The sequence below is a fragment of the Alligator mississippiensis genome, chromosome 2 (assembly GCF_030867095.1).
Source record: "Alligator mississippiensis isolate rAllMis1 chromosome 2, rAllMis1, whole genome shotgun sequence".
Lineage (NCBI taxonomy): Eukaryota > Metazoa > Chordata > Crocodylia > Alligatoridae > Alligator > Alligator mississippiensis.
Genome location: NC_081825.1, coordinates 210,069,668 through 210,086,073, shown reverse-complemented (window position 1 = coordinate 210,086,073; position 16,406 = coordinate 210,069,668). Strand labels below are relative to the sequence as shown.

The following is a 16,406-nucleotide window of genomic DNA, read 5'->3' as shown; positions in this document are numbered from 1 at the left end:
TCAAACCAACTTGTGATTCCTCAGAAAATGAAATCGGATTTGTCTGAAGAGATCTATTTTCCTTGAAATAATAGCTGATTGGCAAGAATTATGTTCTTGTCTTATACTTCTTTATGAGCTGAATCTTGTGCCAATTATTTCTATTATTTTCTCCAGGATTTGCATTACACTGATCATCCAGTAATTAGTTGTTCCACTTGTGGGGTTTTTTAACATTGATTCAATGGTAGCAGTCCTTCAGCCATACGGAATGATACTTCATAACAGTGGATGCAGATCAGCTATAACACTTTTCCTCAGAGAAAATTTTAAAAGGCATTTTTTTTTTAATAGAAGGCACATCTACACATTTTAGTCCACTTGCTGCTCTTGAAGGGAATTATTTCTGTAATCATTTCACCTCCCTACACCATCCTCTCCCATGACATTCTCACTAACAATCTAAGGCTATATTATAGCACTGTACAGTAAATACATAACTGGTTGGATCATCATACTGAGTGAGTAGTCCATAATGACTTGATGTCTGTTTGGGAGGAGGTAACAAGTAGGGTTCCCCCAGGGGTCTGTTCTGGGTCCAGTATTGCTCCACATCTTTGAATGGTGAGATTGAACACATACTTAGCAAATTTGTGTATGATGCATGTCTCGGATGGCCGGAGCTGACTTGAGGTGATATACAAATTGCTCGGTCGTTTGGGTGGGCTGGTGAATGGAGAGGCAGACAAAGCGTATTGGTTGCGAAAAGCTTTACTTACGCCGCTAGTAGCCGCGTAAGGTAAAGGTGGTCCGGTCGCTTAAACAACTCTGCGAGTTGCTCCAGCTGGCAAGGCTCAGGCCAGCTAATCCGTCCACAAATTAAGCTGGCAGGGAAAGGGTACGTCGAAGGATTGCGCTTGGCGACGGGGAGAAGAATTGATAGGTGATCAGGCTATCGATCAGCTCAGCCGCAAGTCAGATATCTTTAGAGGCACTCTGCAGCGTGCTCAAAGTTCTCCGACTTGGGCGGAAGTCGCACAAAATTTTATACGGCCAGCAAGCCAATTACTAGCCGCCACGTAGGAATAATTTAGAACTGGTCAATAGCGGGACACAAATTTGCATGCGAATGGCGGGAACTCTCTTGCACAGGGGTTTTCTGTTGCAGCAGAAAACTTTTGCTGTGCAAGAGACTCTCATGTGGCGGGAAAATTCCATCGTGCCGAGGCACTAAAATCATTGGGTTGTGACAATACAAAGTTGGGTGAAACTGTGGACACATTGGAGGGTAGGGCTAGAATCTGGGAGTGACTGGAGTGACTAATGGTCCACAATCAGTGACATGAGAGTCAACAAAGACAAGTGCAAAGTTCTGTACTTGGGAAGGAATAACCATTTGCACAGATAAAAACTGGGAAATGATTAAATTGCATTACTGGGGAGAAAGACTTGGGGATTATGGTGGACTACAAGCAAAATATGAGCCAACAGGGTGCCTGTGTTACAAAAAAAGCCAAACAAGAAATTAGGTTGTATTAACAGGAGTGTAACTTGAAAATTCAGGAAAGTGATTCTTCCTCTTTCTTCAGCACTGGTGAGACCTCACCTGGAGTACTGTGTCCAGTTTTTGACCCTACACTTTAAGAAGGATATGGACAGTGGACAGTTTGGAAAGAGTCCAGTACAAGGCAACAACAATGTTCAGCAGCCTGGGAGACAACTTATGAGGAAAGGCTGAAAGAGCTACGGTTATTTAGCTTAGAGAAGAGAAGGCTGGGGGCGGGGGGTTGATAACAGTCTTCAAATACTTGTGATTTATATAAACAATGGAAATGGGCTTTTATCTATGGCTGTAGGGGCCAAGATTTGGATCAGTAATCTCAAGCTTCAGCAGGGAAAAATTTAGGCTGGAGATTAGGAGGAACACTGACTATGAGCGGTCAGGCATTGGAACAGACTACCTAGAGAATTTGTGGAATCTTTGTGCTAAGAAATTTTCAGTAAGAGGTTAGATAGATACTTGGCTGGGATGGTATAGTTGGGAATGATCCTGCCTTGAGCAGGGCACTGGACCAGATGACCTTATAAGGTCCCTTCTTGCCTTACTTTCCTATGATCCAACTTAACTCTGGAGGCAGCTGAGAGTTGATTCAGTCCTTCATTCAAGTGAGAATCAGTCTGTTGTGGCTGCCCTTTGCACCTGGTGATTTAGAGATTGCTCGAGTGCATCATATTCCATCTACACTCCTTCTGCTCTTTATGCCAAAGAACCATAACAAGATGAGGTTACTCTGTCTTTGTGCTACTTAGAGTTTGCTTGTAGAAACAGAATTCCCAGTTAAACGTTCTCTCCGTGGTACAAAAGTGACATGATAGGGACTAAAATTGGAATTAAGCAGCAATAAAAATTTCCCCACCTCAACTCTTTTCTCCTCAATGGAATTTTTCCTGAGAATAAACTGCAGAATTTGGCCCAAAGTATGGAAAGATGGAGTTCCCTTCATAGGAAAACACTGGATTTTGTTTCCCAAGTAAAAAATGTCTACCTTCTGTGAATACTACTAAAATGGTGATAGTTTATCCTAAAAAACAAAAATGTTTATTATTATTATTATTTACACGTGACACAGATGGAGGAGGAGCAGACTAGAAATGTAGGCTAATGATCTGGGCTGTCTCAAAAACAACTTAGGAGCTGGGACAGCAGGGAGTTATCTACTGAAGCAAGTTAGTAGCCCAGGTGTGCATAAGGGAAAGAGGGGACAGAACATTCTGTGGCTTTTAAAAGAGTCCATAGGACTCCCATCACCAATTTTTAATGCCACGAGTTAGAAGTATCCTAGGGTGTTTATATGCGTGATCCAGGAGTGTGCATGTGTGGGGGGGGAGGGTGCGCTTTAATTAGTGCCAGGAGCGTCATGTGTATAAGCATCCCTGTGCTAAAAACTGGTGGCAGGAATGCTTTAACTCTTTTAACTTTATTTATAGAAGAAAGGAATAATTGACTGCTTAAGTTTGCATCATGGTGCTGATAACATTGAGGTGATAGCCATGGTTATAAAAGTTCATTTCACTCTTACTCTTTAATAGAACTAGTACTTATGCAAAGAAATGTATGAAAAATGGGGTGGAGGAAGACATGTAGGTGGGGTAGAGTATGGAAAAGGAGCAATTCTGAATTGCAATAATAGAAGTGGCTCATAAGAGATGCATACTTCTTTAATTGTATCAGTTAACTTATTGTTAAATTGAATGACAGGATAAGTAATTTGCTTTAACTTAAGAATCTTTGATATCTGACAGCAATTCTATACTGAGGTTTGAGAAACTGACCTCTAGAGCCTTTTCTAGGGTCCTGATGAATACAGCTGTCACTCTTCAGAAATTGCTCTTTAAAATTTCTTGCTTTGAACATGATCTCAAGCTATACCTGTTCAGATCAAGTCAATATTTACAAAGGAGACCTTTGAGGAAAATGAACAAAAAATGGCATTGAGTGGTGGTGGTCTATCTGACTGGTAAGGAAAACATGTTCTTGGTTAGTGTTAAGCAGTGCTCTGCATGTTGATAGTGTTCAGAAGGGGAATAAAACAGTTATCTGGTTATTAAAGACTCTATGGCACCTTCTACAGTTAGGGTGACCAAAATCTGGAACCAGCTTCCCAGGGAGGTGGTCCTCGCCCCTACCTTGGATATATTCAAGAAGAGGTTGGACGATCACCTGTCTGGGGTCTTGTGAACCCAGCATTCATTCCTGCCTGTGGCAGGGGGTCAGGCTAGATGTTCTGTTCCAGTCCCTCCTGACCCTAGCTACTATGAAACTATTCTGAAGCAACTGAAGTGTTAGCTGCTATGCATATTTAGGGTGGGATGAGAGGTGCCCTAGCCCTGGGTACTAGATAAGAAGGGGTGCCAAAACAATGGCTCCAAGTGACCCTGTTCAGAAACAGTAACAGAGCATGTGGCTGGCAGAGCCAGGGAGCTGACCTCTCCTACCTCAGCAGGTGGAGACCTAGAGCCCTCTATGTATCAAGGAGCGCATGCAGAGAGCTGCCCCACCCTTTGACTATTTCTGCAGGAGCAGGCTAGCTGTGGGAAGTTCGGGTCCATCTACCCCTCTCTCCTTCCATAAAGTAGGCAGCATGCTGGGACCTGCCTCCAGTCCTCACAATTGCAGCAGGAGCATGCCGTCAGTGCCCTACATTTGCCCCCACCCACTGAAGGGCAAATTTGTATTGTGTTTGCTACCAATCTAAACTATGCAGCTTACAGAAGCCACGTAACTTAAATTAATTCTGCCTTGGGCTTTCTGAATGCCCTGAAGAGCTACCACTCCATCCCTGACTATTGCAGTAGACTGCTTAGGCTCTGTGGAGCTATGAGCATTTTTTTTTTGTAAGGCAGGCAGGGTCCTGCAAGCTGTCTCTTCTCCCACCCCAGCACAGCAACAGCCACACAGGGTGAGGGGACACCCCCTCCCCCCATACAAGGTTGCAGCAGCACCTAAAAGGCAGGGACCTGCCTGCAAGACTACAGCAATTGCACAGCAGCAGCTAGGCAGGGACAGGGAGCTAGCTGCACTGCATTAGTGAAGACCCAGCCATGAGACAGCAGTTCCCAGCAAACGTTCCCAACAGCAGATCTTGGAAGAGATCAGCTCCTTTCCCATCAAAGGTTTGTGAATATTCCTAGTCTAGGGGGTTGCCAATCTGTGACATGAGTGTCACAGATGGCATGGGCAGCCTGTGCGTGTAGCATACAGCAGGTTGTGGAGGGGTCAACAGCAGATGGAGCAGGAAGCAGAGCAGAATATCAGGCAGAGAGCACAGATAAGGAGGCAGAAAGCAAAGCAGGAGATTGGGCAGGAAGAAAAAGGAGAGCAGAAGTCTGGGAACAGAGTAGGGAGCAAAAAGCAGAGCTGCAGATTAGGCAGAGGACATGGCACTTGGTAAGGGTGCAAGGCTTATTTTTGGCACACCTCCCGAACAGGTTGGCTCCCAGTGTTGTAGTCATTGTAACTGTGAAGTCCACGCTATTCTTTCATACACAACTGCTGGGAATTTTCAGTCCCCAGTCTCCATTAGATCTCAAGCAGCTTTTGAAAATATTTGCTGTGTTTAAATATGTTGCAAGGGGCAAATGAATTGCCTTCTGTACTATATGTTGAGGCACGAGTGATTTTTGCTGACAGAGGTCGGTGAGGCAGTATATCCACCCAGGTTGCCAAAATTACTAATTACATTACTAGATCAAAATGATCTTTTAGTAAGTAAATTTATCTTACCTGTGATAAAATCCCACCACCAGTTTCACTTTAACTCATTCTACTTTTCCTTCAAGCAACAAGATTTGTGAGAACACAGATTCAGACTTAAAATAGGGGTTAATGATTTAATGGCTTTCAAATCTGGGTGAAAATCCTTCAGGATGTTTAAGAATAAATACATCTGAAAACTGCTAGCATGGGTTTAACAAAGCAAGGTGAATAGGCAGCATTATGGAAGGTGAAACTCAATCTTTATAAACAAGCTCAGGCACATTCAAAGATAATTTTATTTAAAGGCTAAAAGAGATCATTGTCCTCTAGTCTAACAATCTATTAAATGCAGACCACTTTTTAGAAAAATGCAGCCAAACTGTTAAGTTAAATTTATGGGTTAATAAACTGTCTTCATTGCTGAGCTCTAAATCTTTTGTAAACACTGAAGGAAAAGATGGGCAGGTCAATCAACAGGGGTCAGTGGGAAACAATACTATGTTGTATGGACAATATTATTGATCATTAATCTAGAGTTAGCTAGGCAAAATATTTCATGCAGCATTTTGTTTTTATTCGAGTAGATGCTGATAAAGCAGCAATCTTACTTGAACAATTTTTCCTTTCAAGATGAGTTGAGTGCTGATTTTTCAGCTCCATTTTGCATGCTTAAAAAATCATGTAAAAACAAGGTTTTGTCCTTTAAAATAAGGAAAGAATAGGTAAACACAACAAGTCACTGTTACTGAGTTTGGTGAAAATTGAAATTAAATGAATTTTTCAATATATTCTATTTACTGAAAACCTGTGAAGAATGATTTATCAGCTGTCATGGTTGAAATTATTTGAAGGGTATTTTGTGATTTTTGCTTAAGTAATGGCTACACTTTTTTTGTTCTCTGAGTTCATTTGTTATCAGACTCCTAGTGCGCCTGCTTGTACAAAAGGTTATTTTAAAATCTTTCTTTCCTTTAGAAAACAAGATTAACCTCTATTTTCTCATAACTTTTTGTGCTAATATAATTTGTCAGCAATAGAACTAAGGAGCATCTTCACTGGAGTTAATGGGAATACACAAGTGTAAAATGACTCAATAATAAACTTGGTTATTGATGAAAAGTGAATACAGAAAGGAATACAAAAACTGCATAAGTGAGTCATTGAAAAAGATTTAATATTTGCAGATGACTCTTGAATAATTAAAGAATTCTAGTGACTTCACCCAGCTTTTAAACAACAATAACACTGAATCTATCTGACCTAGTAAGGTAAACTGAGAGAAGGAGCTTGGAAGATCCAGCACACAGAGCGCAGAATAGCACACAGGTACAGAAAGATGTACCCCCACTAGTACTTATAACATATATGACACTAAGTGAATGGACATGTGCAGTCTCATGGACCCAGAGGGACAGCCTTCCATCTTCAGCTCCCTCTGTGCGAAAATGAAGTTTATTTCCTACCTATGGGGACTTTTTACCATCTTGTACCATCTACACTTTTCCCAGAGCCTGACAAAGGGACTTGAATCCCAAAAGTGTGCAGGAAAGGACAATTTTCTTGTGATTTCCCAGTTGGTCTAATAAAAGGTATCATTTTGGAACCAAGAGTTCTAGTTCTTTATATGTCTTTCTATTCTCAAGTGCATTTAAACTGAGGAATGTGAGTGGTAAACTTATCTTTTTTTGGAATATGGAGAGGGAATAAGCTAATTCCCGGTCGAGTGTGGTTTTTTGGACTAGTAAGCATGAGAACGCCTATACATTTTTAATGTGTTTGCTTGAGGAGATATGTGAAAAGGGCAATCTCTAGTGTTCAGCACTTTTCAACAAATGGTTTCTCAGAAATGAGAGTTCTTAATTTGGGCTTCATGATATGACATATCTGCAGCTTTTGTTTAACTGTTAATTTAGAATTGTTCTTTGAACTCTAAATGGCCAGGAGTTCATTAATGCCTTGCTAATGATCTGGATTAATCTGTTTCAGAATGTATCTCTTCACTTAACCTATCTTCTTTATAACATGGATATCAACTTATTATTAATATTGTATGTCAAGCTTAATATATGTTTTGTAAATGTTGAACTACTTGTAAAATAAGCCCACATTTGCTGCTGCTGCTAACTTTCAAATAAGTTTAGTGTATGTGCGCACATATGTGTGCGCTTCCCCTTTGCTTCCCCTTCCCCTTCAATAACTATTCTTTAAGAGCTCTGCCCTTTTTAGAAACTTAGTGTCAGTGGGTCCCTCTTTCTAATTTTGGGTGATCAAGTTGCAAAACAGCTAACCTTGTCAAACATCACTCAGCAGAGTTATGGCTATACACATCCCCACTCAAAGCAACCATGTAAAATAATTAGTCTTATAGTATCAGATTAAATGAGTAATATTTTTATATTCTGCAAATATTTATAACCTTCATAAAATGAGATCTTCATCTGTTGTATGCATCTTGTGCACTGATATGATGCTAACAGTAATTGTAGCTTTATTAAGCTATTAGTAATAGCATTATATTACTTGCTTTCAAAAGCCTTCTGAAATTATGCATCTTCAGTCTCCTGCCTAACAACTTAGTTACGCTCTTTATGACAAGGGAATCTGTAGAAGTGGCATAATGAGGTTACCCATTTGTCTCAGAGATTCTATGCATAATTTATTTAGTTTGAAAGTAAAATGATGATGGGAGTGGGGTGTGTTCTGAGAGGAGTGTTTCTCTTACTTAATACTTCAACCTCAAGCTGGACTCTGAGGGTGTGTACAGACATTTTGGGAGGTTAAATCGAGTAAAAGTTGACCACCCAATGTATGGTAAGTTGGGATGGGGGCAGGTATCAACCACAGGATTGGGTGGGAGGTTGGGCAGGCGGGGTCTGGGAGGGTATGGCAGGATCAAAGGGGTTTGTGGGGTCTACCAGATGAGCATTGCCCCCAACCCTGCCCTAACTTACTTGTTCAAGCTGCTGTTGGGAGTGGCTTACAGGATGGAAGGTTTGGTGGGTTTGGGGTATGGAGGTGGCTGGTCCATAGGAAGGGAGCATTGTCCATTTGGGGGTGAGGGGAGGCACCAGGGGGGTAAAAATAGCCCAGTGCCAGTGAGGCAGGTAGGAAAAGCACAGACCCAGGGCTGGGACTATCAACTGGGCTTTCCCAGCCCTCAGGTTGTACTGGGAACCATACAGAATTTCAGGACAGTTAAATCATTTTAAAATGGCTGATCTGATCTACCCTAGAGGTAGGGTTAATTAGATTAAGTTGGCCATTTTTAGACTGATCTAACTGTCCTGAACTTCTGTACAGTTCACACTAGATTGACTTAATTAGTGTAAGGTCCACACCTGGGAAAACTAACTTAGATCAGATGGCCATTTTTAACCACCCTGAACATTTGTACCTAGTCTAAGTCAAGTTGAGTTCTTTTTTTTTTTTCTTTTCTTCTTATTCATCATTGTAACTACTAAATGTTCTACAACGACAACCCTTCAGTTATGCCTGAGTGACACCACTTTCTTCCTGATTATTCTAATTGCAACTTGTGAGCCTCATTAAACAAATAAGTTCTTGTAGCAATGTTCAGGTACCAGGTGTAGCCGTGACACCCCTTGGTGGCCATGCAACGTGTGCTTGGCTCTGGCTCTATGGTACCCTCCCATTCTTCTCGCCTACTGCACCTTGATGTAACCATCAAATGCTAGAAAAGGAGGCTGCCTAAGGGTCCTAGAGTGAGCCCTTGGTTCTTCTGATAGCCAGAAGGTCCCACCCAGACCCTGTTGGTCTCAGTCCTACTTCACACTCGGTGGGCCCTCTCAGCTTACCCGTGCCCTTCAGGGTATTTGTAGCCTTATGGGCTATTGACAGTCTTCAACCTCCCCTACAGCTGTGCCTATGCCTTGTAGGTGTCACTGTGCAACCACTTCCTTGTTGGGGCCTTGGTCCTTTTGGCCTCCACCCCTTTTCTCTGGCTACAGGCCTGCAGCCTTGGCCTACTTCTTCAGGTGTGGCTCTCATTGTAAGTATCTCTGTGCCCGTAGCCCCTGCGTCTCTTGCACTGGGCCCCTGACCCCAATCTTGCCCTTCTTGGCATGCTGGGCCCCTGGCCCTTGTCACTGCCCCTCCTGAACTGCTGAGCCCCTAGCCCTTGTCTCTGTCTGTCCTGGGCTGCTGGGTCCCTGGCTCTGGTTCCACATTTTCAGGCTGGGGCCCCTGGCCCAGTCTGGCTTTTACGCTTGCTAGGCTTCAGCCACTTTCTACAATCTTCAGTCCTCTGGCTAAGCCTGCCCTGTGTTCTGAGCCCCTAGCCCCAGGCAGGGCTCAAGACACCATAATGCCCTAAGGCACTATTGGGATCTCCGCCTTCCCCTGACAGTGCCAAACCCAAACCACCAGCTATAAACTAAAACCAAAAACATAAGCATTCTAGCTGTAACTAAACCTTTAGCCTCCTTGTACCAAAACTCCTACCCAGCCTTGGGCCTTAGCCTTCTGCTAATCCTAAACCCCTTCATTTGCTGTCTTCAGGCACAGTATGCTCATAGTCCATCTCACCACAGTCCACCTGCAAGAGATATACCCTGGCTTATCTTTCTCACAGGCTCTGCCCTTTCCAGTCATGTGACTCTACAGGACTGGCCATATGTGCCCTCTAATTAGGTTTACAGTCTGTAGCCTTCAGTCCTACTGCAGAGCACCTAGAATTGCAATAGGCTTCCTCCTATTCAGGAAGGCATTGTCCTATTGTTCTACTGCAGAGCAACTCCCTTTGCAGTAAGTGCTCATAGCTTCTACTTCCCTGGGCCAGCTCTCCTGCAGCTTCGCCATTACAGTCTTCCCCCACCTGGGGCTGTCCCTGGGCTCTTTCTCCTTTAAAGCTCTGTTACAATCCTGCAATTAGAATGTACTTTTACAGTTTTGACTGTGCTTTCAACACCACCAAGCCCTTTTCATATAATGTTTGTACTTCTGGCACTGGCCAGAACTGGAATGTTTTAGATGTTTGAATGAAATTCAAAACAATGTTTATAACTAAAACTAGGAAAAATTGCAGAATGTCTTTTTTATTAGACCTAGTCTCCCTATCTTAATTTTTATAATTTCATGAATATTTGGCAGTACTTCTGTTCTGGAAACCTACCAATGACTGCACTTAAGCAAGAAGCTAAGCATGTAGTTCCTTGTCCTTTCAACAAGTGGAGAGAGAGAGAGAGAGAGAGAGTGAGAGTGTGTGTGTGTGTGTGTGTGTATCTTCCACATATTCTCATATCTTTTCTCATGGTAATGACAATAGGGGTTGCACTGTTGCATCCTTTTATAGTTTTTCTTTAGGGATTGCTTTACTTCCTGACCTGCTTATCATTTGCTGTGAGCTTTTATCTCTGCTTTAAACACTTTACTTATTTGCATTATAATGTAATGACTTTCCCAGAGATTGAACATAACTTTGTTGAAGTAAAATATTATAAATAAAAATAATGGATTCTGAGGAAAATTTAAACAAATACTTTCTAGCAATGTACTGGTATTTGTGTATTTTAAATAAAAAACTGTATAGTAATATAGTTAAAATCAGCTACTATTATTAATAAACCAGTTGATCTTAAACTTCCTTGTATGAATTTGGTATGTGTGGTGAAGGGGAAGTTTTTAGCTATTCCCAGCCTGGATGGATTTATTTGTTGTACATTTTCCACTGATGGAGGATCTTCATAGATAGAGAAACTAAAATGAAAGGAATATGTCATCTGTTTTCTCAATGTACATGCTAATGCACATGTGCCATAAAGACAAGTGTTTTTGAATCAGATGAACTGTTTTCTTTGAGTTGGCTCTGATTAAGTGCTGCTGAATTCACTTTGAAGTATTATCTCAAGAAACAGACCTTTTTTCTATTAAAGGCATACCTTTTTATAAAAGCAGTATTCATAAATTGTCCTGTATAGTTTCAAGTAGTGTACATTAATATAAATTTGTTTCACTTTGGGTGCTACGAAGCCACAGTATGGTTGTTCTGTACAAACATACATTGTAAAATTTTCAATAAAAAGTTTAAATAAAAATCTTGCATGTAGATTAGTATGATCTCTCAGAGTCAAGTTTAGGTTAAGTCCTGTGCCTTACTGGTACCATATTTACATCACACTGGATGGCATAACTGCCTGTACCTTTATAGTTGTGTACCTTATAAAATAATGGTAGTACTTATTGATACAAAGAAGTTGGAGGACAGTCTAATGCTTCAGACTACTGTTATAGATCAGTGGTGCCCACCTTTTTATCCCAAGGGCTGGATGGCCAGTTCCATCTGCAGACTGAATAAAGCTGGTGGGCTCAAACTGGCACACAGGGCCAGTGCAGCAGGGACCCAATCTGGCCACAGGGGGTGGGGCAGGGGGATGTACAGCCTGACCTCAATCTTGAAGCATGGAGTAGGCATGGGTAGCAGTCTGGCCCTGATCCAGACTCACTGCGGGGTGGGTGAGGATTAGCCCAGCTGTGATCTGGACCCATAGGGTGGGGGATGTGGGAAGCTGCCCAGCCTGATCTGGATGGGTAGGGGCCCAGGCAAAGCTGGATCTGGCCACACAACACTTCTACCTCTCCCCTGCTACCAAATTTTCCAGCCTATGGGGATCCTTGTGGGCCAGAGGGCATGGTTCTGTGGGCTGGATTAGGTTTATAGGTCAGGGGTTGAGCACCCCTTTTATAGATCAACTTGAAATTATTTCCTTGAATAGATAAGTCCTTTTCTCCATCCTGTTTTTTTTTAAGGGTATTTCCCCCCCCCCCCCCATTCAAACTTAAGGCTTGCTTGTTGGAAGGCAATATTTAGCACTATAGAAACATTCTTACTTAAGTCAAAACTCTCATACCTGCTCTTTTGCCTCCAGAATGATTATTAGCGATTTGCCTAAATTACTAAGGTTGTTTCTTTGTCTTTTTTATGAAGACAGTTTCAGTTTTATTGACTGGGGCTAGAATCAACCTCTAGTCTTAGTCCTAAATTTGGAGGCAATTCATAGATGTGGTGGAGATTCTGGCTGGTTTAAATATCATAATAGTAATAATCTAGGCTAAAGGTTTATGTATCTCCCCCATGGTATTCTAAATGAATTGTACATAGCACCCATTTTACTTTGAACACGGGAATGGCTGAATACCATGCTGATGAATACCATCGATCCAGGATGTCAGCAATACAGCCTATGGACCAGATCAGGCCAATGGAGCCATATCACCTGGGCTAACTGAATCCACATGTGGCAAAACCTAGCCCAACCCATGTGCTGCACACACCAACTCCAGCCCACATGCATAATGTCTCATGATCCAGGCCCATATCCTGGATCTGTGGATGGGCCTTGCACCACACATCCAACCCATGCAAGTGTTTGATACTCCTGCCATAGATTTACTACCCCTGATGAGTTTGATACCCCTGCCATAGATTAACTATCAACAGGAGAGAATCCAAGTGTATAAGGTGAGCAGGGTCCTGCTCACCGTTCAATTATGTATTTTTAAAACAGATGAAATGGGTTTTAGCCCCCAGGCATAGACAGACATTATCTCTATCTGGAAGTATGCAGCATAGCGTGCACACATTTCTGAAATCCTGTAAAACTTAACCTGCAGCATAACTTGCTACAAATGCAAAGTAGGCAAGTATGTCAACCCCTCACCTTAAATATCAAAATGTTAATATCATATTACTTGGAGTAATTAGTTTCTTAATTTAAGGTTGTTTTCAGGAACAAATTCTATTTTTAATTCTGTGTCCAAAGAACAGTGTGCATGAATATGTTATTTGCAGAACATGGCTATGCAAATTCTGGCTTGTTTTAAAATTAACATTAAGCAGGGCACAAGGATCACAGAAAAAAAAACCCAAGTTATTAAGCAGGATCTACCTTCTTTTTAAAAATGTGATTCATATAATATAGTCACTCTGAATAATACATTGCTCCATATACATAACTCACTGAGCAATTAATTTCCCTTGTGTGGCACAGTGCATGTGCCTTTCCATCTTTTGTCAGGTTGTTCGTAGGTCCTTGTTTTGACCAATATATTGACACCAAATGGAAACAATGTAACCAACATAAATTCAGAGAGAATATGATGAGGGTTGACTATCACCAGTCAGATAATCGATTTAACCCTATCCTTTAGAAGAGTTTAAGAACATGCTTTCATCTATCTTTTTGGTGTGTTGGTTAATGCAGATGGAAAGAGCCTTAAATTAATCTTCTAAAGAGCACAACATAAGCCAGTACATCTGTTTCAGTGTTTATATGGTTTCCTGTCAAAATGAAATACTTATTTTAAGTGACCAGCACAAATATAGTCTTAATATTTTAAAGTGTTATCAGATATCAAGAACAACTTCTTTCCTTTCAAAGACCACTGTTTCAAATACAATTTTTAATGTGTTTGAATGTGGCAATTCCTACTTAGCAAAAGCATTTTGGTGAGGTCTTTGCCTCTAAACAAGACAATGGAATGCGTATATTTGAGTTTCTTAAGTCTATGTGGACTGTTTGTATTCACACGTCAGCCACCATGGTGAAATAAGAATAATATCCCAAATTTGGTTTGAGATTAATGAGAATGTTGGATGTGTGTGTCCATGAAAATGCTACTGAATTTTCATTTGATAGTACATGTTGTGTCAAATCTTATTTCTTTTAGTAAGTTTCCCACTGTCAAGGATGATAATCAGCTCCCACTGTATATAACTAAAGTATAATCTCAACCAAATTAATTGGATTTCAGTGACTGCACCTAGCATCAGTTTCGAAATATTACCATTACACTTGAAATGATCAAAACTGAAAGAGTTTGGCATAGCTATGAAATGTTAGGCATGTCAGGAAGTCCTGACACATTGTGCAAAAAATCTGGAGGAGGTAGAAGTTGGGTCAGTAGTGGTAAAATCACCTTCTAAAAAGGAAAAATCTATATCATCTGATGGAAAAGTATTAATTTTTTATCATGCTTTTCACCGATCAGAGTCTGCTAGTGATGCCAGCAAAATATGCTGAAAAGTGGTCTAGTGCTTTTGGGAAATGAATTACTGTTAACTGGAGTGGCACATTCAATATTGTCATATATTTAGGTAAAGACAAAATAGGACTAGTGAGCTTTGGGTGGGGGCGGGGAAAGAATTTGTATCAATAGGAAAGTTGGGTTTTCTTGCTGTATTTTTCAAAGCTGATTTAATTTTTCTTAATCGCTGTATGTGACAGCAAGTTTTGAAATTGTCTAATATGTTTGTATAAGTAATGCTGCCTGACAAAGGATTATTAGAGCCTTTAGAAGCAAAAGTCAGATACATGAATAATAATGTTTTTCTTAATATATTACACTATTCTGAACAAAAATAAAACTCAGCCAGGTAAAGGAAAAGCTATAGAAATAAAATATATATTTTAAAAAGTGATCAAAGGTTGTATTTGATTCTTAGCATGTCTAAATACCTAGACCCCTAGCATCTACTACCTGTTGGCACTGGATTTATTACCCAGTCCTGATACCTTGTTCTGGGCCAGCCCAAACCCTAAGACTAACAATGACTTCTTCCATTCAATAATAGGCCAATTTTATTGATGCACAGTGGTAGCAGACAACAGTAATGCAGGCAAACAAAATACCACCCCTCCCACCCCCCCAATCTTACTTATCTATCAGTGCTAGGGTTCTCATATAGGGATAGTACATCTGGCCAATGAGCAAGCACCCCTATGATTCTTTACTTAAATGTCACTAGTCTTGGAGGGCCAATGCCCACCTCCTCTCCCCAGTGGGTTGGGTGAAATGGACTGGTGGTGTGCCCTCAGTCCATGGTGGCCTTGGGATCCCCTGCTGCTTTGAAAATACCTCCTTTTGTATTCTTTTCCTCCTGATGACTTTTCATTTCTGCGTACCATTGATTGGTTTCTCTGTGGTCACCATACTGTCTACATTCTGTTCTGTCAGCATATCCCTTTGTTTCTCAAACATATCACCTGAATACATCTTAATTTGGGCATATCTGTCCTCCTAATTTGGTCATTTCACCAAAACAGAAATCCCCAGGTTCCTGGTTTTCTCTGATTTAAAAAAAAAAAAAAAATCACAACATCTCTGATAAAACCTCCAAAACCCATGATTAAAATGAAACACCACTATGAATGTAGGTATCATTTGAACAGAATGTTTTATTGATACATTTACAATTTTAAAGCAATTTGGAAGTCTACCAGTGCCTCAATCACTATAATAAAATACATTCTAAATACCTATACATTTTGGCATTTGATTTTTGGGTTTTTGTCTGAGCTTTCTCTGCCCCCTTTGTTTACCAGGACACAGATCCAGGCCCCTCACTCCCAAGCTACAACCCCCCACCCCTGCTGGTGCTCCTCACTCCCCACTCACATCCCCCTGGCCCTGATGGTTCTCATTCCCCACCCACAGCCCCATTCCCTCCCCCAGCCCTGCCAGAGCAGGGCCCCCGGCTGCCAGGGCTAGGGGGCCAGGGACCTGGCTCCACAGCCCTCTGCCCCCTGCAGTCATCAGTGGACTTCAGGGACAGCACTGGGCCTTGAACCAGCTGAAGTGGGTCAGCTGACCATCAGTTAATTGTCAGCACCTGGCTTTCAATGCCGTGGTGCAGGGGGAGCATTTAATACCCCTAACTTTTTCAAAGTGATTCAAAGCATGAGTGAAATGTTCTATACAGAGCAACAGTGTAAAAATGTTTTTGCTGAAGTTACTTTGACCCACTTTTTAATCTTAACACCCACTGCTTACTATTAATTTATGTCTTTCAAAACCTGTAACACTGCTTAGCCTCTAATTCTATACATGTTTCTTGCATGTTTCAGGTATGAACACAAGCAAGAGTGAGACAGTGAAAGAACCTCCATTAAAGCCTTCTAGAAGATCCATGCCATGTTTAGCACAGAGCCAAACACATCCTCAGAGCCTGAGCAAGCATTCTTCGTTTCTTCAGCCAAATCGCGTACAACCCCAGCCTCAACCCCAGCCTCTAAGTGCAGGGACATCAACAGCTGTGGTCAATGTAGTGTCAGAACGAGGTATGTGGTTGTCCTCTGTAACACCATTTTTTTCTTGAAATAGGGGGTGTTCTCTAACCTCTAAACTTCCTGGGTTCACAATTCTTATTTTGGAG

General features: G+C 41.4%; 1 protein-coding gene across 2 annotated transcripts in view; it reads left to right on the top strand.

Annotated features, from left to right (window-relative positions):
• Positions 1-16,406, top strand: part of ANO3 (anoctamin 3) — a 488,615-nt gene that overhangs the window by 280,347 nt on the left and 191,862 nt on the right. For both annotated transcript variants that reach the window (XM_019477060.2, XM_014602446.3), the window contains exon 2: positions 16,099-16,311. In XM_019477060.2, coding sequence (XP_019332605.1) covers positions 16,099-16,311 — 213 coding nt within the window. The remainder of the gene's footprint in view (positions 1-16,098; positions 16,312-16,406) is intronic.